Consider the following 27139-nt stretch of genomic DNA (forward strand, 5'->3'; position numbering starts at 1 on the left):
TCCCATTTGCTCACAAACACCCTCGTTCCCTCTCTGGGCTGAAAAGAGCTGCCCAGCTGGTTTGCCTCTTCATGAACTCCCCCTTCAGCTATTATTTATCCTCACTTTCAAGTCGGTGATTTTCAGTCTTTAGTTGTGTAAAGTGTTTGGGGACCAGAAAAAAGGAAAACCAAAACAACTAAACATCTCTCAGCCTCCCCCAGTTCTTGCTGGCAGGTTGGAAACTGTTGCTACTATGAGACATCTCTTTAGGTTACACAAGCAGCAAGCAATAAAGAGCTCATACTCAGCCCGGGGGAGAGATTTTTCCAATCATTTTCTCATTTCCTCATTGTCCTGCACTTCCTCAGCTCTCTTTAAACACTGGGGGGCTTACTCTGTCACTGACCTTGTCTAATCATATTGATTGTCAGCAATTGCAGTCTAACTGGAAAGCAAGTTGCTATGGTAATTCCTGTGTCTTAGGTCTTAGATTTAAAGACACAGTGATCCTAAATGGAGGGAAGTTGCTTGTGGTTGGTGACAGAGGAAAACATAATTAGATGTACAAATGTGAAATGAATATATTCGGATGGATTCTGAAATCTAAATCCGGATTTGATGTAATACATTGGTACCAGCATTTCTACCAAAGGCACATTTGGTCAGAATGTTTTTCTTTTCCTCCAAATATTTACACTTTTTTAGAAAAAAAGAAAGAAAGAAAATGTATCATGGACAAGCAAGAAGGAGGTGGCTATTCATAGCTTAAAATTAGGTATGAGATCTGGGATGCTGCACTGTGTGCTTGAAAGGACATCAGCATGGGAGTTGGCAGACCCAGGTTTTACTTCTCTTTAACTTGCTGTGTGGCCTGAGGTAAATCACCTAACCTTTCTGTGCTTAATCATTCTTCACTGATAAACAAGATAACAGCTTTTGCTTCTCTCAATTTAGTCAATCAACAATCACTTGTTGAACAGGAAGCCTTGAAAATCAGTCACCATGGAGAAGACAACAGTGCAATTTCCTGTTGCATTAAAAGTTCCTTGAAGGCAGGAATTGTATTCTTTTGAATATATCTGAAGAAGAGGTCTGCAAAGGAATTTAAGATTTGGTGCCCAATATACTGAAGTACTGTATAATGCCTGTTACCTCCAACTCAATACATTTGAAAGCCTGCTGAGTACGATGCCTGGGCCTAGCGCTATTGAAAGTTTGACAGGGGCCACAGCTCCAGACCTCAGGGGCCTGCAGCCATAAGCACAGCTAACGTGACTGTTAGTCCCACTATGACAAAGACACAAGGAGTGCAGGAGGGAAGCTCAGAGGAAGGCAACTGTCTTAATTCTGCAGCATTAGGGAAGGTGTCCTTGGAGAAAACTTTAAGGATTGCGCCTTAAAATTGGAATGGGTTTCCTTCCCGCTCAACTACTCAAATGTGAGGGTGAAAATACATGTTGAATTAATACAAAGCAAAGGACTTCAAAGGCTGCAAATGTCATCTGTCCATTCAGCACACATTTCTGGTGTACCTGCTAGAGGCACAGGTGACAAGCTATGAAGACAACAAAGTCCTTGACCCTAAGGGATCTATAGTGACTAGACTAGACTTGAGAGAAAAATAACAACAATGATAATAAATATCATTTCTTTTAACACTTATTAAGCTTTAAATACTTAATATGTAATTATTTAATATTTCATCCTCACAAAGTTTTGCAAGATAAATACCACTGTCCTCATTTCACATATGAGGAAACTGAGGCTCAGAGAGGTTAAGTAACTTTGCCAGCTTCACACAGCTTGAATGGGTCTACAAGTACTTGTGTGGGTCTACAGTGCTAGCTCTGTTGTCTGGCTCATAATATAGATATCCCCTCTCCTGGAACTCGGTTAACCTTGACATTGTTTCTACAGCTCCAGCAAGGAGACCCATATAACGGAATTTGAGTGGATGAATGAAAATGCACTCTTATCATCATAGGTAAAGAACATCTCAGCCGAGACCAGCACAATTATTAACTACCCATGTAATTACAGCTTCTTGTGCCTTTGTTATATTGTCTGTTTGAGAAAAGGGGAGAGGAGGCATGCACAGGAAAGTAAATTCAGAAGATAACCACTGAAGTCCTTTTCTTCCTTTTCTGATACCCTGAAATTCTCATTTCAGTGGCATTACAAAAATAAGATTAAAAAACTTTTCCTAAAAGATGTCTTCCTAAAAGGATCTTCATTACTTGAAATTATCTTGGGACTAGACAAATGCACACAGGCATAGGAGAATGAAGTGCCCCTCAGAAGCTGCTGGAGTGAGGAAGGAGATCTGGGTTGTCTTCTTCTGCCCACACAGCCAACGCCCTAGACCTTGACAGGAACAACTTCATCATTATTTGTTTTGCTACTCTCTAAGCTTTTGTTTAAACAAAGGTTTCCAAGGCACGGAAGAGGCCTGAACATATACTGAACTAGGCTAATGATTCCCAACATGTTGGGTGGCCTTAACCAACTGAACCGAAGATTCAGCTTGGAAAAGAATCCACTTTCCTCCTCACTTTCTAGAATGACCACATATTTCTCCAGGCACGGCAAAGTTGCATAAAATAGGAAGCTCTTTTTAAAAACTTCCTTTCTTTTTCCTGACCATACAGGTCTCTTTGCTGTGAAAACAGGGACAATTTCAGGACCATCGTGAGGCAAAGGAGGCCGTGGAGTAGGGCCTTCAACTACCATTTGGGATGGGAGAGGGAAACCTACTGCTCAGAAACAGATATAAAATCAATTAAATATGGAGTTGATGAAATTAAGCCCCTGAATTTCTAAATTCAAAGAAATTCAGAAAAGGTAGCAAAGGGCAGGGTGGATAACAGCTTTGCATGCAGGGTGCTTATGAGGGCACTAGACTCAAGCAGTTCCAAAGAGGAAAACAAGACAATCAAAGCGCCTCAAATTCAGAAGCAGCCAAATGTGAGTGCCTTGTAGTTCCCTCACTGCAGCCCATAAAGGAGACGCTCTTGTGCCGAGAATAAGAATTAATGAGGTGGAAAATGGAGGGGCATAAAAATGAGAGTAATTATGAATTGCAGAGTGAAAAACAGAGGCTGGAAGGAGGATGAAAGCCAGCTGGGGAAGGGCGGATTACGTTACAAGTGTGGCAAGGGTAGCAGAAAGGCACGATAGAGGCCACAGAAAATAATTAAGGAAGCTTTTGAGGGGCTGCTGGGTGACACAAGTGGACAGAAAAGCCTACAACAACTGCCCCCCTGCCCCCCCACACACACACACAGATTTGAGTTTCTTTGGTAAAGAGGCTCGGGATGTATGACAAGGAAGAAATCAACGCTGGCTTACAGGAAGATCAATGAAGCCCTCTTTAAGCTGACAATAAAACAAACGCTGTCTTCAGGAGTCTGATGGCTCAGGCGAGGGCACTTTCTCACCTTGTGCAGGGCTCAGGAAGGATGGCCCTTGGGGGCTACCGTCCTGTTGCTCCCTCCTGGGTCTGCCCACAGACCTGCTCGTAAGGGAACAGGTGCAGTTCCTTAATCAGGATGCTTCATGGCTCCCTTGCCTTCAGCCCGGCTTTTTAGAAATGGAAGCTGGCTGTCATGGAGGACTGCCAACAATGTGGTTGGCTGTCTTTTAATAACAGAATCATAGATATAATTAAAATCACTGAATTCTAGGGCTAGAAGGGACCCACGAGATCATCTGGATCAACAGTGTTGTTTTATAGATGAGGAACAAAGGCCCAGAGAAGGTAACTGATTTGACTCAAGGAAAGTGGTTAATTAGTGGCAGAGTCAGGACTAGAACTGAGGTCTCCTGACTGCACTGAAGTAATAAAAATAACAGTAAGCAGCATACACTATGTGCTTTTTTCTTCCGGCGTGACATGTATTATTCATGTGATCTTCAATAGCCCTGCCAACTACAAAGGATCGAGTATAAAACGTACTGAGGGACAGAGGGCCTTAGCAACATCTTACAGAGGAAAATGGATCTCAGGGAGCTCCAGTGATTTGCCAAAGTGATGAAGGACTTGCTTTTGCCCACTGGGGAGACCTCACCTCATGCAGCTCTGCACTGCTGGAGATGACAGAGCTGAGGGTTCAAATTTCTTAACCTGAACACCCTCCCAGGGTCTGTGTGCTAATGGATTTAGTAGTCCCCATTGTTAAAAAGTTGTTCTTTCTGGCATTTTTTTTTCATGAAATAATTGAAAAAGAGAGAAAAGAGCCAAGGGCCCATAATTCTATAAGGAGCAGCCAGCTGGTCTGTTCCCCGCAAGAGGCCAAGCAATTCCATCACAGGGAGTAAATACTGTGTCACCAAGGAACAGAGGTCTCTGGCTAAACGAGGTCACATATAGACAGTTTGGAGGAGGGAGTTTTTTGGTTGTTGTTTGTTTCCTCCCAGTTTGGTCAAGCGACACTTCTACATGACTCCTAATTAGCCAGCCAACAAAAATGTACTCAACACCTACTGTATATACCCATTTTTCAGCAGATGGGAGATGCAAAACTCATACCTACCCTGATGGGAGGAGCATTTGTTGAGCAAATACAGACAGGATGCTGGATGCTAGACTCCTACCTTAGGTATGAGAGTGGTTAGATGGCAACCACAAACTCCATAATGTCAGGGACCTTAAGAACAAGTTTCTTTCTTTCTCACCTCGTAGTCGGGTGGTGCTCCTCAGCACTTGATTTGGAACCCCAAGCCACCAGCAGCTTCTCCGTTTTCAATCCTGGCCCCCAAGGTTGTCCTGGCACCTTCAGCCAGGTTGGATGGGAGATAGAGCACAGAGGAGCACACGAGAGGGGTTACGGGCAAGCCTGGCACAGCACACGTCACTTCTGCTCCCATTCCTTGGGAGAAGCCTTCTCCCCTCAAGGCTATACCTAACAGCAAGATTGCCAGGAAACATAGTCGAGCTGTGCCCCCAGAAATAAGAGGGGAAAATAGACTGTGGTGGGCAGCTAGAAACCTCTTCCGTGCCATATGTTATATCCATAATTCTCATAAAACCCAAAAAGTAGCTATAATTACCCCCATTGAAATAAAACTCATGGAGGTTACCTGACCTGTCTAAGGTCACACAACTAGGCAATGATAAAGCTAGAATTTGAACCCAGGCCTATCTGGCTTCCAGTTTCATGCTGCGACTAACACGTGCATATGAACTAAGACATACAAGTCAGCAGGGCCCTGATAAGACAAGGCCATTAGTGAGATTACCCATGTAGAACATTTAGCACTGTGCCCGCCTCACAGTAACTGTCTAATAAAGGTAATTATCACCATCATCTTTATTCCTGCAGCCTTGAGTTACACAGCTCAAACTTGCCGGGGTCCCAAACCTACAGACAATTTACCCATCCTTGTGGGTCAGAGACGCCTCCAGCCTTCCCACCTCCCCTTCTTTGTCCTCTGCTAAAGCTGGCAGCCCGCACTGAAGCCAAGGGACCCAATCAATGTCCCCTCACTTATTACCTGCCCAACCCCTTATCTCCCATCACTTAGAATTTAATGAATTCCTGTTTAAATAATTTCTGACAGGAATACAGAGTAATAAAGAAATTACCTACCTTTTCTAACTTCTAATATCATTCTACCTCCAGAAAACCTCTTTCCCTTTACCTCCTGCTCTTTCTTCCCCCTTCCCTTTTTATCATCCTCTTTTAATTCCATTTACCTTCCCTACTCATGGCTCCCAAGCATAAATATTCGCTACACTCCTGTATCCAGGCAGAGTAGACTCCAGGCCTTCCCTTTTTTAAAAATCTTTGGCTGCACTGGGTCTTCGTTGCTGCACGCAGGCTTTTCTCTAGTTGCAGCAAGCGGGGGCTACTCTTCGTTGAGGTGCGCGGGCTTCTCATTGCAGTGGCTTCTCTTGTTGCGGAGCATGGGCTCTAGGCACACAGGCTTCAGTAGTTGTGACATGCGGGCTCAGTAGTTATGGCTTGCAGGCTCTAGAGTGAAGGCTCAGTAGTTGTGGCGCACGGGCTTAGTTGCTCCGCGGTGTGGGATCTTCCCGGACCAGAGCTTGAACCTGTGTCTCCTGCATTGGCAGGCGGATTCTCCACCCTGCGCCACCAGGGAAGCCCCAGGTCCTCACTTTCTACTCCACTCTTTTCCCCACTAGCCATTCCACTTTCTTGTAAAAAAAAAAAATATATATATATATATATATATATATATATATATATATATATATCTTTGAATCTACTCCAAATTTTTGAGTAAATCATTAGCCACTGGGACATTTAATTTGTTTGAAAAAAAGATGATTCACGACCACATCAGACCCAAATCCTGAGTCATCACATGACTGTTAAGTACCGCTGGTCCAGCAGAAATTGCAAAGAGCCATAATTATGATAATGATGGTGGGAAATGAAGGGATATTTGCAAGAAATACTTAAAAAAAAAAAAAAAAAAAAGGAATTGAGAAGATTTAGAATCTGTTAAACGTCGAAAAGGAGTCAGAGATGACCCCAAGATTTAAAGCTTGGGTTGGTCCAATGAACCAATAGGAATGACAATGCAGCTGGTGTCTGGGGTTGTGCCTGGGTCGGGGGATGTGGCGGAGAATTGGGAGAGGAAAATAATAAGCCTGCTCCAGACTAGTTGTCCATCAAGCGTATGCAGAACAATGGCTTTGGCCATTGCAAACATGGGTCTCTAGTCTAAGAGGCAAACTTGCTCTGATGACATGTGAGGCATCAACAGAGAGGTTCTAACAGGGAAATCTAAAGGGATACTAAGACAGAGCTTGAGAAATGCTGACATTTAGCGAGGGTGTGAGAGGGAAAATAAAAGGTGTTGAATGCCCACTGTTTGCCCTGCTCTGTGTTGGACATTCCTCTCATACTTTCTTCCACTTCTACTGACTTTGCACACCCAACTTCCCATGCATGTTGCTTCTACCCAACTAAAGTGCAGACTCTGGGAAGGCAGGGGCACTGCTTTTTATTGTCTTACATGTTTTGCCCTTGCATAGAGAATGCCCTAAAAAAGCATTTACCCTGAGTCACTGCTTGGGACTTTGATTTATCTGTAGAAGGTGAATTTGCATGTTGACATATTTTGCCTCATCAGAACTCAAGTACCATGCAGCATGGAGGAAGGGAGCAGTATTTAGTTGTTTTATAGGCATATTGCTGAGCCAAAATTTTATACTCTATTGGAAATTAAAACAATAACAACAAGATCTTCTGAAGTGGAAATAGTTTTCCGGGTCACTGGAAATATGGCCTATCTGATTTCTGCCATCTTTTTGAGGTCCCATGAATGGTGAGTTCATATTCTAGGTCGACTTCACTCACTGGCTCTGTGGCACTGGGGAAATTACTTAACCTCTGTATGCCTCATTTTCCTCTTCTGTAAAGGGGTCAAGGATGGTACTTCCCTCAAAGGGTTGTTGTGTGGATTAAGCAATTTAACAAATGTAAAGTGCAGAAAAATTGCTTGGCACATAAGAAGTGCATAATAAACATTAGCTATTACGTCTGTGAGTTTTAGTTCCTTTCCTCATCTGCTGAGCAAAGCAAGGGAAATATTCCAAAATATAGATTATTACTTAACATTTTAAATTAAGACAAAACTAAAAATGGACACAAGTTTGTTGTTGATGAATTTAAAAGTGAAGGAGTTGAATTCGAGTCACTGAGGGTGCTTTAATTTCTGTCTCATTTGGGGACATCTTTAGAGCATCTTTAGCAAAGACGCACTTTGCCCAGGGAGAAGGAAGCAGATGGGACATATCAGGAAAGGAAGGCACCTACCTGCTGCCACCTGGGGAAGTGAGAGGGGCCTATTGGCAATGTCCTTACCCCACCCTGACAACATGTCCCACTCTGTATTGACCCTCTCCCACAGGGACCAGCTTCCTTTTTAGATTAGGACTTCAGTGGTGGAGACATGCTTGTTGGGGCACCTACGTGCTCTGCCTAATCTCCTTTGTTGGCCAACAGACCAGATGGCAGGTCTCACTGTGGTTAAGACTCAGGATGGTGTTTGGGATAATGCCATAGCCTGGCTTAAGAATTTAAATGATGTGTAGGCAGGGTTAAGAGAAGCATTCCTAGAACACTTGCTCACACCGCTTTCCCCAGTTCAGTGGTCAGCGAGTCCAGTATTTCCCAGATGCAGAGGACTTCAGTCCTAAACTCAACAGAGAGATGGAGGCAGGCACAGCAATATTTGAGTTTACCACGTGAGAAGCGTTGTGCCTTCACACATACCATCTTATTTAATACCTTTGACATCCCTGTGATATAGCAATTATTCCCATTTTACAGACAAGGAAACTGAAGCTCAGAGAGACTCTGCTGTAACTTGCCACAGTTGTACAGCTAGTAAGAAATGGAGGCAGGATTCAAACTCAGGTCTCTATGGTAAAGTCTCCAGATCTGATCTTAAGGGAATTCTAAATAAGGGTAGAAGTATATATTTGGAGAGATTTATGAAATTTACTGGAATGTATGTTCATGGACATTTTCACCCGCCCTGTTCTGTATTTACTTAAGTTATTTGGCACATTTCCAGAAGAATTAAGGGAGTATAGACATTGGTAGAAATACATATATATATATAATATATATATTATATAATATATATAATATATACACACACACTTGTGTGTGTGTATAATATATAATCATGTATATAACACAATGTATAATGCATATATAATTATGTATTATATATACTATATATGAAAGTATATTATTTATATATCTGTAGTTATATTCAAATGCAACATACCAACAATCCATTTTATTTTTTCTAGTAACTCAGATGTAGCCCATCAAATAAAAATAGCCCCCAGTTAAGGAAAGCCTAGAATACTAGACTCGCTGAGTTAAAGACAATTGATAAAACCCAGAACCCATTTTATTCATCTTTAGAGCCCCAACGCGAAGCCTAGTACCTGAAACACAAAAGCTGCTTAATCAAAACTTGTTGAACATTTGTTGGATTAGCTCTTCACTCTTTTAAAAATTCACTCCTAGGCTCTGCAAAACCAGAAGCTTCCTTCTTGTGTCAGTGCACATTTTGATTTGCAAATACTCTGTTTACTGCGAATTTTCAAGAACACAGCTTTATTGTGCAAGAACAAAGGTGGAAAATCTTTTATAATCTTTCAAAGATAACTCACTCATTCAGCAAACACTTGGCTGGGAGCAGAAATACTAAGATGAAAGGCAATGTCACCGTCCTCCAGGAGTTCTTTACCTGGTGAAGGAGACAAACCAGAACGCAAACCCAGCGCGGTCTGTGAGGGCTATGACGGAGTGTGTGAGGGCGTCCCACAGGGGACTCAGGGAAGAGAAACAGTCAACTACATTTAGCCTGACGTTATTAAAGACAAAAGCAAGAAATCTGATTCAGTGAGTATTAAAAATATTTTAATGCAGTTGAATGCCCAGTTAGGGAGGGATATGTCAGATTTACTGAAGGAAAATGCTCTAAGGAAGGTCAGGGGAGGAGGGAAAAGAGGGGAAAACCTGGTTGGAGAATATCTCCTATATCAGAAAAAAAGCAAAGACGATGTTCCTGTGAGTGTTTGATTTCTTATTACATCCTGCTCTCCAATTCATACATGTCGTTGAAATTCTAGGGAGGTCCTGAATTGCTGGTAACAGTTCTTCAGTTTTTCCTAATCCTACAAACCTGTAGCATCTCTTCTCTGAATGAAAGAGTCCCAGCATTTGGCAAATGCGTGTCAGGTGAAATGGTGGACAAATGAATATCACTCTAGGATATGTTGACATTTCAGGCTGGACCCAGCTGAATGCTACATGCTCATTCTCTCCCTAAAGTCCCTCCTACTGACCCGACCCCCACCCACAAGTGTACCTGTATATGAATACCACTTCATTGGCCAGAACAATGCAGATCTGGAGTAGAATTTGACTGTGGCTCTGAAACTCACTCCAGAGGGAACGTCCTGATAACCTCCAGCACCTCATGCAAGCACATCTCCCCTGCCTTCAAAGGAACGTGGAATTCCATGCACAGAAGAGATCTAACACCCAATCAAATGCTTTAAGAACTCCTACAGGCACACCAGTCATCTCTCTCATTTTCTCCTCTATGGGTGTTTTGTCAATTCAAGGACCTCACCTGTGAGCCAGAGAGGAGCTGGAAATGCTATGACCCGTAGGGGTAGAGCTAAAAGCAACCAGACTCTATTATCCATACATATCCATCCATACATACATAGACCAAATCCACGGATGTGTCCCTTGCATGCTGTGTATTAAATGTAGAAAAATCCCTGGGACAAAAATCTAACTCACAGACAAGCTAGGCTTGGCCGTCACATACCAGACTTAGGCACGTTGGCCACAGAAAGGGGGGGTGAAAGACTACAGAAGACAAACTTCATCTCCTTTGCAGCTTTTCAGATGCTGTTTCTGGACCTGAAGACTACTTTTTCTTCATCTAGACATCCACCCACTAAGCATTTACTGAGTACCTATCACAGGCCAACGTACCACTAGATGCTAGAGATAGAAAGATAGATGGATAAGATACCACCCAGGAACTCAAAGTCAGGTTAAGGAATTAGACAATGAGCACCCCTGCCAAAAAACAGCAATGACAAAACAACATGGTAATTGCTTTAACTGACAAATGAAAGAAGCCTTGTGAGAATCTAGAGGACAGAAAAACTTCAATAAGAGAGTAAGGGAAGGGTTTCCAGAGGGGATAAAGGGTTTTTAAAATCAAGTACTTCATTCCACTCCTCCTCTATCATGCTTTTCATACCTACCACTGGGTGTGTGTTGGGGAGAAAGGCCTGTTGGGGTGTTACTACCATTCTTCTAAAGAACCTTGCAATCCAAAGTGTGGTCTCAAGAGTAGCACCATCCCTATCACCCTGAGGCATTAAAAAGGCAGAACCTCAGACCCCGCTCAAGATCTTCCCATTGAGAATCAGCATTTCAACACGATCCCCAGGTGATTCATATATGCATGAACAACTGAGAAGCATCGTCTGAGATGAGAGCCTCATCTCTGGAAATAAGCTTTCCACAGAATCAGGATCCCTCACCCAAAAATGACAGCATTCAATGCCTACATTGGACATGGACGGTTCCCAAACTTTCTGGGCTCGGGATCTCTTTACATCTTAAAAGTTATTAAAGACAGCAAACAGATTTTGCTTATGTAGCTTATAGCTACTGACACTTACCATTCTAGAAATTCAAACTGGGAAATATTTTGCTAGTCCATTTTAGAACAATAATAAATCTCTACATAATAACATAAATAACAGTTGTTATGCAAAATAACCATGTTCAAAAAAATATTAGGGAGAAGAGTACCATAGTTTTTTACATATTTTCAAAACATTCTAACATCTTGTTTAATAGAAGACAGATGGATTCTCATATCTACTTCTGCATCCACACATCAACTAGTCCCTGGGTTCCACTGTATGCTCATAGAATGAGTGAAAAAATTATACTTTAGCGTGATTATGAAAATAGTTTTGACCACAGAGACCACCAGACCACACTCTGAGAACCACTGACCTATCATATCCCTAGCGCTCTCCTTTTTCATAAACATTTTACCTGTTGACTCTGAAGAGGCACTGTCATACCCCGAGTTATGCCAACTGCTGTGATTTGTCACAATTGTAAAGAAAAGTCTTAACTGAATCTTTTGAGAAAGGTTTCTTAACTGTGTAAATTCTTTGGATGTAAAGATTCCACGTGCTCCCTTCCAAGACCATTTGGGTGACCCTCACAGTTGTGTATTATCTTAGCCAAGCCAGGTTACCTCTGTTGACCTCACTGCAGTTAGTATTGGCTGTACTAACTCTAATTTGCATAAGTACACTGAAAATGAAGAGAAGCTATGCATAGAAAAAAATAAAACTTCGTCAATTATCCATACTAACCAAAGGTAAGGTGTTTTTACATATTTTCCACAATACCTCTTGTTACACACTTACCATTTAAAATGTTGACTTTCTGATTAAATTTTCATACTTATGAAAAACCAGACCTAACTAGTACCTCCTCTATTTTACACCTGCTTCCATGTTCTATCTCCAGGTTTCTCTTGCTACTATTTTGTCTCATTTTTATTTCCTCATGTGCTCCAAGAACCTTATTGCTCCAGTTTATTGTCTTAGCAGCCCAGGGAAATTTGGCCTTGTTCCTGAAGGAAACTTTATTTAAGACAGAAAGCATAGATCTAAGAGGGACCTTAACATCATCTAGACCAGTAGTTCTCAATCCTTCACGCACATTAGAATCACCATTGCTTGGAGAATTAAAGGGGAAAAAAAATAAAATAAAATAACACCAGAGTTTCACCTCAGGCTAAATAAATCCAACTCCCCGACGTGAACTCAGGCTTCGGAAGTTTTTTAAAGGTCCACCAGAAGATTCTAATGTGCATCCAGAGTTGAGAAACTCTGATCCTCTGACCTAGTTCCGCTATGCACTTTATAGATTGTGGAGAGGGAATGGGAGGTTGCGGGGAGAACAGCCAGGAGGGAAGGAACCTTATCTAGAATCTCCAGGATAGAGCTAGGATTTGAACACCACCTTCTGGCCAGACAATATAACCAACATTCTTCCATTAGTTCTCTTAATTCAGAGTTCTCAAAACACAAACAAAATGGAATTTATTCTCCTTCCTTTGAATGAAAGACACTGTTTAAATAACTGTATTAAGGTATGTTTCATATACAATAAAATATATGCATTCATTTTAAACTTAAAGTTCAATCAGTTAGGACTTCCCTGGTGACACAGTGGTTAAGAATCCGCCTGCCAATGCAGGGGACACAGGTTCGAGCCCTGCTCCGGGAAGATCCCACATGCCGCGGAGCACCTAAGCCCGTGCGTCACAACTACTGAGCCCACGCACCTTGAGCCTGTGCTCCACGACGAGAAGCCCACGCACCGCAATGAAGAGTAGCCAAGCTGGCCGGAACTAGAGAAAGCCTATACACAGCAACAAAGACCCAACGCAGCCAAAAATAAGTTTAAAAAAAACAAAAAGTTCAATAAGTTAGACAAACTCATGTTCCGACCTCCCCAATCTTGATATAGAACATTTCCATCATCGCAGAAAGCTCTCTGCCTCTTCCCTGCCAGCAACCTCCATCCCAGGCTCCAGGTGACAATTACTCTGATTTCTATCATTGCATATTAGTTTTTCTTCTTCTAGACCCTCAGATAAACGGAATCAGACAGTATTTCTTTCCTGTCTGTATTCTTTCACTCAGCATAATTTTTTAAAGATTCAACTATGTTGGATCAGCAGTTTGTTCCACTTTATGGATGAGTAATATCCCACTGTATGGATATTCCACAGTTCATCCATTTGGTTGTTCCCAGTTTGGGGCTATTACAAATAAAGTTGCTATGAACATCTCTGTACAACTCTTTGGGAGGGCATGAGTTTTTATTTCTTTTGAGTAAATATATAGGAGTGGAAATATTAGGCCCAGCGTGGCCCTGGTAGGCAGGGCATGTAGAAGAAACTGTTCCAGCCTGGCAGTCAGCCACAGCTGGTTCTGCATACAGATGGGGCTGTTTATTAACATGGAGATTAAAATACTGACTTCACAGGCATGCTAAAGGGATCGGAGACAATGTATGTAGAGTGGCTGGTAAATAGTAGATACCTAGTCAACGATAGTAGAAATAACTAGAAGCAGAACTGGGTTGAACTGGAGCAAGATCCCTGAATTTTCCAGTGAGGTGTTTTTCCACTGCTGCATGCTGTTCACCTCCCCCCAAGCCTCCTCCAGCCAAAGGTTCCCTCAGCCTCCACACAAGCCCAATACCCTCTCCTGTCCTTGAAGTTGAGGCCATAAAATATGAACTGCCTTCTGAAATAATTAATTTAGAAGTGTTTCTTGGCTAGTTTGTTTTGAGAATTTTTAGTTCTCTTTGGGGAAAAAAAAATCCATATAAGGGAACGCTTGCTACATGAATTCAGTTAAGGCAAAATGTTCACCTTTTAGGCAGTATTAGGCTGAGATATTACCACAAGGGGGTGACCAAACCTACCAGGACCTGTAAGTGAACCTGGAAATAGTTTCTGGACAATATGGGACTATTTGCGTTTAAACCCTCTCTGTCATCTAGTGCTTTCCTCCATGCTTATTTTCTACCTGTTCAACTCTCACTTGACTCCTTTAAGTGTTCAAATAAATGTCTCATTTTTCAAGGTCTACCACTCCTTTCCTACTCCTTCTCATGTCTGCACCTCCCAGTACCCCTTCCACTTGAAGGACAGAGGAGCAAAGTAAGTGCCCAATGGCCAACGTGTCCTATTAAATACACACGTGTACACACCACCCTCATCTATGTTCAGCTATGAAAATTGGGAAGACCAATTCACTTTACCAAATGAATCACGAAGGAAGCTACCATAGAATAAGAGGTGCTTTTCTCTCACAAAATGTCTCCGCACTCATGGGGGAGTCTGAGAAATGACCCTGCCAACCTCTGAGTTGACAAGCCCCGGATGTTGCCAGTTACCCTCCCTGAACTGACTGCAGCTCACAATCATACTTCCCCTCCCTCAACAGGCCCTCTCCCTGCCCTGCCCTGCCCTCCAGGCCTTTCCCTTGATCAAGAGCCTTCCTAGAGCTTCTCAGCTAAATCCCAGGCCAGCAGACAGCGCTTCACCTCAGCCAACGTGAGTGCATGCTGCCTATGAGATTTTCTGAGACTCTCTCAGCTGCCACGTATGCTTACACATATAAATGGAATTTAAGGGGAAAAAATGTCATGAAGAAACTAGGGGTAAAACAGGAATAAAGACACAGACCTACTTGAGAATGGACTTGAGGATATGGGGAGGGGGAAGGGTAAGCTGTGACAAAGCGAAAGAGTGGCATGGACATATATACACTACCAAACGTAAAATAGATACCTAGTGGGAAGCAGCCGCATAGCACAGGTGCTTTGTGACCACCTAGAGGGGTGGGATAGGGAGGGTGGGAGGGAGACGCAAGAGGGAAGGGATATGGGAACATATGTATATGTATAGCTGATTCACTTTGTTATAAAGCAGAAACTAATACACCATTGTTAAGCAATTATACTCCAATAAAGTTGTAAAAAAAACAAAACAAAACTGCATGAGAGTCTTCCTCAGGGGCCTAATAATATCGTGTTTCACCTTTGAGCCACTTTATAAACATTAACTGATTAAGCCACCCTTCTCTCCTCATAAGCTCTGGGCTTCTGCAGAGGGGACTTCATCCTCCACTCCCCTCAAATTACTCCAGGAGGAAATAAGCTGGGATCTGAAGGATCTTTTCTGGGGATTTTAGGCCAAGACAACATTAATGCCAAAGGTCCTGGAATAACAAACGCCGCTTGGGTAATGGCATGGATGTTTCTTTAAAAGAGACTGAACTGAGGTTCTCATCTCCCAAAGCCAGATTAGCAGAATGAAGAACTTGCCTCCATGGTCTAGGGCAGGGTCACTGAACTACTACGGCCCATGACACAAAATCCAGCCTGCCGCCTGTTTTTATGAATAAAGTTTTACTGGAACAGAGGCATGCTCATTGATGTACATGATATCTATGACCACTTTTACACGACAGTATCAACTGAGTGGTTGCAACAGAGACCAAATGATCCACAAAGCCAAAAAAGAAAAAAAAAAAATTACTGCCTGGTCCTGTAGAAGACGGTTGCTGACCCCTGGTCTATAGGGAATTTAAAGTTTGTTCTCATCCCACATATTCCCTAAATATCTTTAATCAAGTCTCTTTCCCTCTCTGGGCCTCAGTTGCTACATTTGTAGACTGAATAACCTCTGACCTGAATCATTGCCTTGGGTTTATTCTCTCATTGTTCTGCAAGTATTACCATCTTATTTGTTAGCTTTGCCTCATCATTACAGCTGACTTTTTTGTGAGCAGGAACAGAGTTTTGTGTGCCTTGTGCATCATTGTAGGCACAAGGTTCTAGGCTGAGCTCTAAATCCACTTCTGGAGTGTAACTGAACTGACTTGAATTATATTTCTTTCTTTGCAGAGAGATCTCGCAGAATGATGTCTTGGAAGCGATAGAGGCAAATGTGTTCTCCAACCTGCCCAAACTACATGAAATGTAAGCAAGCACCTGTGGGGTTTGCTCATGGCTGTTCTCGGCCATAGCTTTAAAGTCCACTTATATTCCTGGGAGGCCCTGGCTCTGCTCTGCCCTCAGACCCCTAGAATTTCATTTTAAGATGTCAAAGTCAGTCCAAAAGGCACTGTCATGTGTCTCTGCCTGGTGATCCAGGTCCCATTCCAGAGCTTGGTCTTATCCTGCTTCTTCCCTCCCAGAATTTCTTGTGTAGTAGACTCAAGAATCTAGCTCTGTGACTGCAAGTACGTCTACCTCATCCTCTCATTCAAATTTATTCCACAGTCAAAGCCCAGAATAAATCCCCCATGACGTAGCTGAAGATGGGTAGTCTTAGTTTGACTCCATATACCCACCATGAAACCTTGGCCAAGATACAAAATCATGCTAAGACTTAGTTTTCTTATCTGTAAGTGAGAATAATAAAATTGCATGCCTCACAGGATCACTGTGATGAATAAATGAGATGATAAATGTTAAATAGATCTAACACATCAACCGGCATACAGTAAGATCATAACAATCCTTGGCCTCTTTACTACTCCAACCAAATTTACTTCCTCTTGTTGGCATTCCAGTTTTACATACATGTCAATACTCATACAGATCCACCTCTGTTTCATACCAGTCTCTAATTACCATAGGTTATCAAAGCCCGCAGAGACTTCACAGACAATCTGGTGCAAAATTTTCCAAAGTATATTCTGTGTATCATTAAACACTTGGAAAATTATTAAATACCCCAAAAAAGGAAAAAAGTCTATGGTCAAATAAGGTTAAGTTGGACAGATTCACTTACTATAGGAAAACTCAGAGCCTGTAATATGCGAATATACACTTGGAATCTCCAAGAAGGATATCGTATTAAGAGTTTCTCAGCTAATGTCATTGGAAAGGTTTCTCTGTGAAGCATTGATTAATATCTCACAAAATTCTCATGGAACACAGTTAGGAAAGCCAGTGACCCACTTTCCTAATTTTACAGGCGAGGAAAGAAAGACAGCGAGAAGTTGTGAGGCTTGTCTGGTCACCCAGCCAAATCCACAGCAGGATAAGGACTTGAACATAAATCTCCTGACTCTTTCGTATCTTTTTGAAAACTTTTTAGCATATATACATACCCACACACACATGCATAATTCATATATGCATCCATCCATCCATATGAATTTGTTTAGGAATGACAGTCTGTCCATTTTGGCAGACCTCCTTCCCTTTTCTTCTACTCCGCATCCCACTCTCATTCTTCCTCTTTGTCATTAAGCCTCTGCAGCTGACGCCTTCCCTCCCTCCCCCCCATTGCCCTCGTGCTCCTTCCTTCTTCTCACTCTGCTTGGCCTTTCCTTACCCTAGTTGGGAAAAGAGATCTGACCAGGGTCTCAGAACCCACAGAGAATACCAGAGAAATGAACCAAAGGGCAGCTGGCCTTCTGGGCAAGGTCAAGCAGGCGTCCCTCTATGCTCTTCAACGGGCAGTGGAGTTAATGGGATGGCTCTTTCATCTCTTCCCTGCATGGAGAGGTGCTCACCCCCATGTAGCACTGACTGTACTTAAAATGATTAATTACCTGGTACTTGGATTTGGGTAGCTACAGGTTACTGCAACATTAAAGCTAATGAAACAGGGAGGAAGTAATTAACACAGAGCATCTCTGCAAATATACATTGATCTAGCAAGATGGGGAAAGGGCAGCCTCTCTCCGTCGGAATCCAAATGTGAACATGCCCACCTCCAGAACTGCACTGTGTCCAGATCAGGACACAGTGCAGGTCAACCTGGGGCAGAAGCCATCACTTCCCATGAGCTGTGAGAGAGCAGCCTCAGTGTGCAGCGTGAGGGGACTCACTGGCACATTCCCAGCTGCTGTCTGCTGGGACTGCACAGTGAAAGCCAGAGACGCCCACTGGTTTTCCCCCAGTCTTTGTTTTCCTTTGCCCCTTCACTCTCCTTTTCTCTAACCTCCTTTGGCTCTTCAGCCTTTTTCCTTCCCACCCTCTTTTGTTGTTTTTCATGCCCTTCTCTCTTGTCTCCCAACCAGACAAGTTTCCCCGCATTAGTCTCGTCCCTACCCTCTTAGCCTCCTCAGATCCTGGGAGATCCTTAATGGTTAAAGACTCAACTGTGCTCAGTGAAAACGACTCACCCAGTCAGCGCTTTGTTTGTCTCTGATGAATAGGTTCCAGGAAGACTTCAGTGATGAGAGTTATATGGGGCAGGGTTAATATTTTGTTTGCACAGTTTACTATAGTAAAAGACACCGCATGTATGCTCAATTTTTGTTGAAACGATGGATGGATGAATAGATGGATGGATGGGTGAATGACATTAACATACTCTTTGCATAATGTGAAAAACACCATAGCATTCCTTACTGTTGAGGTCACGTGCATGTTCTTTCCTCTTTTACAGTAGAATTGAAAAGGCCAACAACCTGCTATACATCGACCCTGATGCCTTCCAGAACCTTCCCAACCTCCGATATCTGTAAGAACTCCTGTGCCCGCTCTGTGATCAAATTGTGCACTCATATTTTAGCAAAATATCCTTTTGCAACTCTGGGGAACAACTGCTTTTAATCAAAGATGTGGGGTGGAAGTGGGGAGACACTTGCTGGTGGATTTTAGTTTAGTTTAATGAGTGAATTCCACTGACATAATTGCATTTTTGTTTTCATTTACAAAAACAGACATCATAAGGAATGCCATTTGCATTAATGGGATTGTCACAAGGACCTCTTGCAGAACTCAGTCATAATTTAGTGTTAATGAGATACAGCCAAAATTTCTGCTAGCATTTAGCTTGTGACCTTAACCTCAAAGACATCGTCTCTCTTGTTTTGCATTTAAGCATTTTTTTCTTTGATAGATTACAGTGTTCTATATTAAAAGTTTTGGTTAATAATAGACATGGTATTTTTATCAGCAGAGAGATTCCTGGTGTTTGAGCTTTATCCCTTGGGCTTGCCTCCATTTGCAAAAACACTGCTTCTTCCACTCAAACAGCTTTCAGATTAGCTGAGGGCTTGTCAGAGCCCAGAGTGCTGTGATGGGGCCCCACAAAATAACAGATAAGAATTTGACCTATGGAGTCGAACTTTCTGGACCCATTTATTAGCTACTGATCACAGGCAAGAATTTAACCTCTTAAAGCCTGTTTCCTTGTCAAGAGAATGGAAATCATGATGAATGTGTATCTGTTATCTATTAACATAATAATAATGCATAACCACCTACCCCCAAAAGACAGTTTTTAAGCAACAACGATGTATCATTTTTACCTGTCTGTGAGTTGATCGGTGGAATGGTTCTGCTGAGCTGGACTCTGTTGGCCTGGCCTCAGCTAAGCTCACTCACCTATTTGAAGTTAGTTGGCAGGTGAAGTAGGTGCTGGCTGCTCTGGGTGGTCTCGGTTTGGGATGACAGCTCTCCACCAAGTGGTGTTCATTTCTAGCCAACTCACACAGGCCTGTTCACATGGCTGTCCTGGGGTTCCAAGAGAGAGAGTAAGCTTGCAAGCCTCTTGAGACCTAAAACCCTGAATTCGCACACCATTTCTTCTGTTGAATTTTATTAGCCAAAGCAATTCATGGGACCAGCCGAGGTTCAAGAGGTGGAGAAGCAGACTCCACTACTTGGTGGAAAAAGCTGCAAAGTCACAAGACAAGGTGTGTGGATACAGGGAAGGATAGGGAATTGAGGCCATCTTTGCAATCAATTTAAAGCATGTAAAAAGTTTTGCACAGTTCCTGTGACATCACAGTAAATGCTCAATAAAGATTAGCTACTAGTAATATTATGACTCTGTCCCTAACTTTTGATCCAGGAGACCTGGAGTTAGCAAGTAAAATAAGGAACACTGGGCTACTGTGGTTTAGCTCACTGAATGGAGGCTGACTGAGGGAATAAAAGGTTTAACAGAACGAATTCCCTACGACCTGGGAACTTCTGCTCTCTGACAGGAGCCCCAGAAAGGATCTGAGAGAGAAACAAGGTCTTCCACTCCTGAGTTCATGTCAGAGGCAGGACCAGCTTCACTGGCAGGCAACCAGGGCCGTCTCACGGGGCTCCATGCTCTAAAGGCACCCACGCTCAGAGGGCCTCGCCCCAGGTATAATACTCTGCTGTCGCCATCTTGAAACACTTAAACAGCTTTGAACGAGGAGCCCTGCATTTTCATTTTGCACTGCACCTCACAAATTATGTAGCCACTCATGCTCAGAGGTCAGGGTTATGACTGACTCAGGAGCCGTGGCTCTCTAAATGGACTTTGCTATACTCTCTGCAGAATCTACCCTGGGTTAGGTACATAGCAGTGGAGGAAATCTGAGGTAACAGAAAAGTCATGGGCCTTAGGATTAAAAAAAAAAAATCTAGGGCCTCATCGTGACTCCACCATTTACTCTTGGGCCAGTCACTGGATTTCTGAGAGATGCATAGCTTATAGGACTCTCAAGTGAGGTTTACATATGAAAATATACTGTAAACTACAAACTGCTCAAAAACATTAATAAATGTACTAAGTATTTGTAGGATACTCTCTCTGGCCAACCAGTCAAAGTCTATAAGCCCACCCTCAGAAAAAGTCCAATAAGGGTTTAATACAGAGTTATGGTGGCCCCTAAAACCTTCAGCTTTCACCCAGAGTGTTTGGCATGAGTTAAAAAAAAAAAAAAAAGGACTTTGGGATATGCCTTTACATTTAATGGAGCAGTATAGAAAAGAAAAAGAAAAAACTATATATGATGTCAGAAGGACTGGATTCCAGATGGGATGCTGTTATTCATTAGCTAGATAACCATTACCTTCTCTAAGCCTCCTTAGCTGTAAATTGGGTGGTTGTAAAAACTAAATAAGATTATGCCTGTAGAAACATTTTGCAAGTTGTTTTTAGTGTATAAACCATAAAGAACTATATAAATATAAATTTATTAAAACTACCTATTACCCAGGTGGTTTCCTTCACCCCTTCCTCTTTTTTCTTTCCCTTCCAATTGCCATTCTTCCCTTCCTCCTCCTCTCCCCTTCCTCTTAGAAAAAGTCTGAGTGGAATAGGGGCGGCCACAGAGCCTTCCATAGCAGAACAAAAGCACGTTAGGATATGCAAAGGGACAGCCCTATTCACAGACTGTCACATGTGGCTCATGAGAAGCGCTCCTGCAGAGGAGAGATTCAAGAAGAAAGGGACCCCCTCACTCACACATTCCACAGCTATGATGATAACAGCAGGTCTGAGAATGGGGGACTGGGAGCACGTGACCAAGGGATGGGCAATCACTGCAAAGTTTGAAATCAAGAGCTCCAGCATTTGACCCTAATATTAGCCCACACCTTGTGGCCAGCACCATTTGTTCTTATTAATAAGGACCCTCAGCCCTCCCTCTAGGGGATGAGCACTGGGGAGGAACTTGGGAGGATGTGGGCGTGGAAGGCACAGCCCTAGACTGAAGGGGGAACTCTGGCAGAACAGAGGGGACAAATCGCCGACTTTGACTCTGGAAATATGTGCCATCTGTCATCAAGCCCAGCCTCCCCTTTGTGTCCTTTTCTCATTTTGAGGTGTTCAGTAATCCTCGGGCACACCTGGCTCCCCCATCAAGTCCAGACAAAGCTGGAGGTGACCACTTCGAGCCACATCTGTTCCTAAGAGGAGGTTATCGTTCTCAGAGTATCTGAAACATGCTTTCTAACTGGAGAAAGAAAAGAACTTGTAAGCAGTTTAGAGGAATTGTGTCACTGTTAAATGATCCTCCTCGATGGCTCTGAAAAATATATATACTTACATAATCCTACAGAGTATGAAGTCCTTTCACATCCACTGCCATGCTGATCCCCATCAGGAAGTTGGGACGAAGAGCCGACCATCTTAAGCCTTTGGACTTATTGCCCAGGGTGGACTTTTCCCAGCTGCACACTCCTCCCGGGATGCAGCACAGGGTGACCCTGGGAACTAGAGCAACTTTTCACTCCAAAAACACTCTACCAGCAAGACATCTATTCAGGTTTCTCAGACGGTGGTCCTTTGAAGTGTTTTCCAAACTGCTAAGAGGAAGCACCTAAATTCAGAGTTGGTCCTCTAATTTAAAAGATGATTTCATGGAAAAAAAGCCCAGTTAAGCTTCCTTATTTTTCCATTCTTATTTGTGTCTAAGCAGCGGTCACGAACAGCTTCACAATCCAGCAGCCAGGTAGAGGTGGGTGGCAACGATTTCATATATTCTTGGGAATGATGAACTACTTGCTTCAAGGCAAAGAAGAAATACAAAATGGATGAAGGAATCCAGAGGGGACCGGTAGGATGGAATAGTTGTTTATTTCCTTAAGCCAGGTTAAATGTTTATCATCACAGCCAGCAGAGCAGGAAATTACAAGGGGTAGGGGTGACTTGTCATTTGACTTGAGAACCCTAAGCGCTGCATACACACACACACACTTAGAAATGTTATTCTGAAATTCTCAGCGTTGATTCCATTTCATGCTGATCATTTGACGGTACAGAATTCAAGACAACTAGAAATCAGCGTTCTCCATTATTCCCTTCATCCTTCACTGAGGAACCTGAAATGGTTAGGGGGGGAAAAAAGACTCATGAATAAAGAAATGTACTTTGACTAGAAGAATATACATCAGAGGATTCATCTGGGTGGATTTTTTTCAAGTCAATATTGTATTTGCAAGCAGTATTTCTTTCTTTACCACTCTGCCTTCCTGGAGCTGACCTTTTGCATATGAAAGATTATCTATTGATCTGTAAATAAGGTTTACACAATATTCCCTTGCCTTTGCATCCTGTCAGTGTAATTCTTAGGCAGCTGGATGTTGCTCTTTGCTACTCAATAAACCATAATCCCATCTTGGCAAACCCTTCACACAGCTGGGTGGGCCCGCACCCTCAGCTGACAACTAGCTTCCTCTCACGTGGGGGACTCTTAGAGCTTCTTAGGGGGCTGTTCATGGCAGCCACGCCATCTGCTTTCTCCAGCCAGGGATGATTCCAGGAGAGTCTTCACTGGGACTCACCTCAGCAGTTCTGGCTGTTTCTTCCCCCACCCCTCCCCCTAAGTCCCTCTCTCTCTTTTCTGCGTTCCTCTCTTTCATTTGTTTTGGTAGGAGTGCTGAAAGTAGCTTCTTTGGTTATAAAAGTTAAGCCATTTGTTGGACATCGCATGGCAAAAGGGACAGAGGGCAGGGATTCAGGAGGCGGCACAGAATAACAAGGAAGCACAGAGGCTCCAGGGCCATCGGGCTGGGCTCAGGTCTCGGTTCCTGCCCTTCTTAGTTGTGTGACCTTGGGTAACTGGCTTAACTTCTCTAGGTCTCAGTTTTCCTTTCTATAAATGAGGAATCACATTGCCTGCATCTTTGCATTGTATTAAATGAAGTACTGAAAAGAATGACTGACATTTTTAAAATTCTCAATACATGTTAGCAATTCTTATTAAATTCCTGACTCTATCATTTACTAGCTAAGGGAGCCTGTGTAAGGGACTCCATCTCTATGTATCTCAGTTCTCTCCTCTGCAAAAAAAAAAAGAAAAAGAAAAAAAAAAAAAGAATACCTATCTCTGAGAGTCTTGTAAGGATTAATCTGATGACGATGATGATGATGTGTTGGTGGTGGTGATATCTCTTTCCCCTTCCAATATTTCTAAGGTTTTGAAGGCCTTGTTTCTTTTGGACAGAACCCACTGATCAGCATTCACACATGAAAATATATCATTTGTGTTTCTCAAAAGTAAAAGGCATCCTTCTTACCAAACTCCTGACAAATCCAGAAAGGTCCCTCCAAACGAGTGAAATTACATAATCCTGCATAATCCTAACCCCTCCTTTCGCTCATTTTCAATACTAGTGGTCCACAATACCTCATGCCATCCCCACCAACCAACTGGTTGGATAATGCTTCCTATTTTTCTGTTGATTTACAATTTAACTCTTTTTATCATACTTCATTGCCTTTGAACCTCACAACGATCCAAGGAGTAAGCAGGGCAGTAAAAGTACGAGCAATTACAGAAGCCAGCTGGCCATGCCTGGACTCCCTGGTCACAGAGCTCTTCGGACAGGAATGTGCAATGTCCCTGTGGACTGTTCCGATACTTTTGATGTTCAGTAACATTTGGTTCTCTGTGGTGGGAGGGAAAGAGCCATACTTGGGTTCATTTTTCAAAGTTACTGCAACCACGTGCACAGTAGAAAGGATCGGTGCCTTCCCATTCCTCCTCCATCATCGTGGATGTGAAGTAGCCAGTCAGCAAGGACTCATTCATTCAGCCAATCGTTCAACAATCATGTACTGAGGCCATACTATATCCCAGGCTTTATCGTGACGTTTCTTGGGTGTACAAAAGATGACAAGACAGATGAAGCCTCTGCCCTTATGGAGCTTACATTCTAACTGAAGAGACAAATGATGTTGTATAATGTCGGTGGTGATAGTGATATGAAGAAAAATAAAGCAGGGGAAGTAGAGTGATGGTTTAAAAAGGGTGGTCGAGAAAGGATAGAGGGGATGGCCTTGTGAGAGATGAAGGAGTCACCTACGGACAGCTCCCAAAACACGGAGCTCAGTCTTCTGGGGAGAAAAGACTATCATTCATTAACCCCTGACTATAATACATCTTTCAAGCTGTGTGGCACTGGCCATAGATAAGGAGACTGATCCAATGCCTTGGGCTGGACTAGTCAAGGAAAGCTTCTTTCAAGGTAGGGAGAATTTAGCTGCAACTTGGGGGGTGAATAAAATTTAGAAAGACAGAAAAGAAGGAATTTTCTGTGAAAGAAAGAGGTGAGTAAATGCATAGAACATAAAAGGGCCATGGAATAGGCAGAGGATGATGAGGTACTGAGTCTCAATAAACAGAAGGTGTACACTGAGAAGGGGTTTGACTGTATCAGGATGGATTGGGCTTGGTGAGATTGGAAAACTAAATTTAAGCGAGGAGTTGAGCAGCAGAGAAGAAGCTATAAGAGAGTCTTACCAACAAGGACCTACTGTACAGCACAGGGAACTCTACTCAATATTTTGTAATGACCTATAAGGGAAAAGAATCTGAAAAAGGATAGATACATATGTATATAAGTGAATCACTTTGCTGTACACCTGAAACTAACACAGCATTGTAAATCAGCTATACTTCGATTGCTTTTAGAAAAAGAGCTTCTTAAGCAGCAGAGTGACAGGATGACAATGATTTGGACTGTAGATTGACAGGTAACAGGGTATAGACTATACTCAAGGGAGACCTGCTAAGGACCAGTTGCCATAATGCAGGAGTACAGTAATGGTGGCACCTGGAGGAATAGAAAGGCATGGTTCAATGGGGGAAACATTTCCAAAACTGAACCACTGGCATATGATTTCCCTCTAGGTCAGACGACCCAAGTGAATGCAGTGATTTTTGCCCACTCACCTCTAGTAACCCCCAAAGCCTCCCTTCCCCCTAGTGACTCCCACACAGAATCACCCTGCAGACAGCACTCATCAAGAATTCAGTCTGGGCCAAAAGTCATCTTACACAGTGGCTGTGAGTATTGGGAAGAAATTATTAGCCACCTCCCTGGCTGTCAGTGTTGTAAATGTCTAAGGATGTTGTCATGACTACAAGGATGTCTGGGCACAATGGCAATTATACAATTGCTTCTTTTATCAGTAATCTGTCTAGCAGAGCCAACTTTGCCTGCCATTGTCAACTCCAGGAGAAGATAGCCAGATTTTCCTTGTGAACACTGAAATTCAGCATGAGATTTCAGCCTGAGCATGTCAGCCCCGGGAGAGCAAGAACTTCCTCTTGTCTTGGGCCCTGCTTGTAACAGTGGTGACATTTTCATGCTGCTAACCTCTGCTCTTCATTCCTCTGACCTGTTCAGTGCTTTCTCCACCAAGAAGTTCAGGCCTTCTCCATCAGCAAGGCAATTACTGCATCTATCAGTTCACATCAGTATGTTCAGATCTTGATAGTCTTCTTCCCAAGGGAAGTGGCATATTTTTAAAAAGGAGCCTGGAGGGCCTCCCTGGTGGCGCAGTGGTTGAGAGTCCGCCTGCCGATGCAGGGGATACGGGTTCGTGCCCCGGTCCGGGAGGATCCCATATGCCGCGGAGCGGCTGGGCCCGTGAGCCATGGCCGCTGAGCCTGCGCATCCGGAGCCTGTGCTCCGCAACGGGAGAGGCCACAACAGTGAGAGGCCCGCATACCGCAAAAAAAAAAAAAAAAAAAAAAAGGAGCCTGGAAAAGGCAATGTGAAACCCAAGAATTGATAATGATAGACTCCCAGGCGTGGGGCTTCTGAGAGGGAAAGAAAGTCCAACAGGATCCACTCAAATAGCATGTAGGTGACCACCTACTCCAGCCGCTTGCAGTCTCTGGATTATAGTTTCACAGGAGATACCTCTTATGAGGTAGGTATATCCTCACCTCGTTAATTCTGAAATAAGACCTGTCTCTGTCATCACCAGAAACCAGATGTAAAGACCAGCCTAGAGAGGGTTCAGAGAGAAACACGTCTCCGATTAGCTGCATGAAGCTCAGCCCTGCCCTCTTCCTCCTTGCTAATATCACCTCCACATCCCCCCAGACAGTGATGGGCTGATCTCTTCAAGTCTCGGTTTCTTCACCTACAAAATGGAAATCATATAATATGCTTCAAGAGGCTAATGAAAGAGGAAAAGGGACTCTACATTCCTCTTAGATCTCTCCTAGCCCTCAGGTGCTTGGTGTCTAAATTGTGTTCTTCACAAATCTGGGGATCCCAGAGTCACTGTCCTGTCCTGAGCTCAGCATGTTCAGATCCAGCACAAAGGGCCCTGTATGGAAGGAGAAAGTCCCTCTATAGGACAGGAAAATCCAGCCTCCTGCAGACCACTCTGCTTCCCAGATCAGGCTCCTCTTCACCAGGATTCAAGGAGACGCTTTAAATGCTGAGATCCTTCAGAGGCATCAAACACTTAAACCAGCTGTAAATTACTCTTAAATTAAGCACAACAGAAGCTCTGCTTCTTAAGCTAAAGGGGACTCACAGAATGAGCC

General features: G+C 43.1%; 1 protein-coding gene across 2 annotated transcripts in view; it reads left to right on the top strand.

The window, feature by feature from the left end:
- The window catches only part of FSHR (follicle stimulating hormone receptor), a gene marked incomplete at both ends in the record, with an annotated part of 166353 nt that overhangs the window by 99408 nt on the left and 39806 nt on the right, over positions 1 to 27139 (top strand). For both annotated transcript variants that reach the window (XM_081253994.1, XM_081253995.1), the window contains 2 exons: positions 16023 to 16097; positions 18526 to 18600. In XM_081253994.1, coding sequence (XP_081110120.1) covers positions 16023 to 16097; positions 18526 to 18600 — 150 coding nt within the window. The remainder of the gene's footprint in view (positions 1 to 16022; positions 16098 to 18525; positions 18601 to 27139) is intronic.

This window comes from Mesoplodon bidens (genome assembly GCF_964165515.1).
Source record: "Mesoplodon bidens genome assembly, chromosome: 14".
Classification (NCBI taxonomy): Eukaryota; Metazoa; Chordata; class Mammalia; order Artiodactyla; family Ziphiidae; genus Mesoplodon; species Mesoplodon bidens.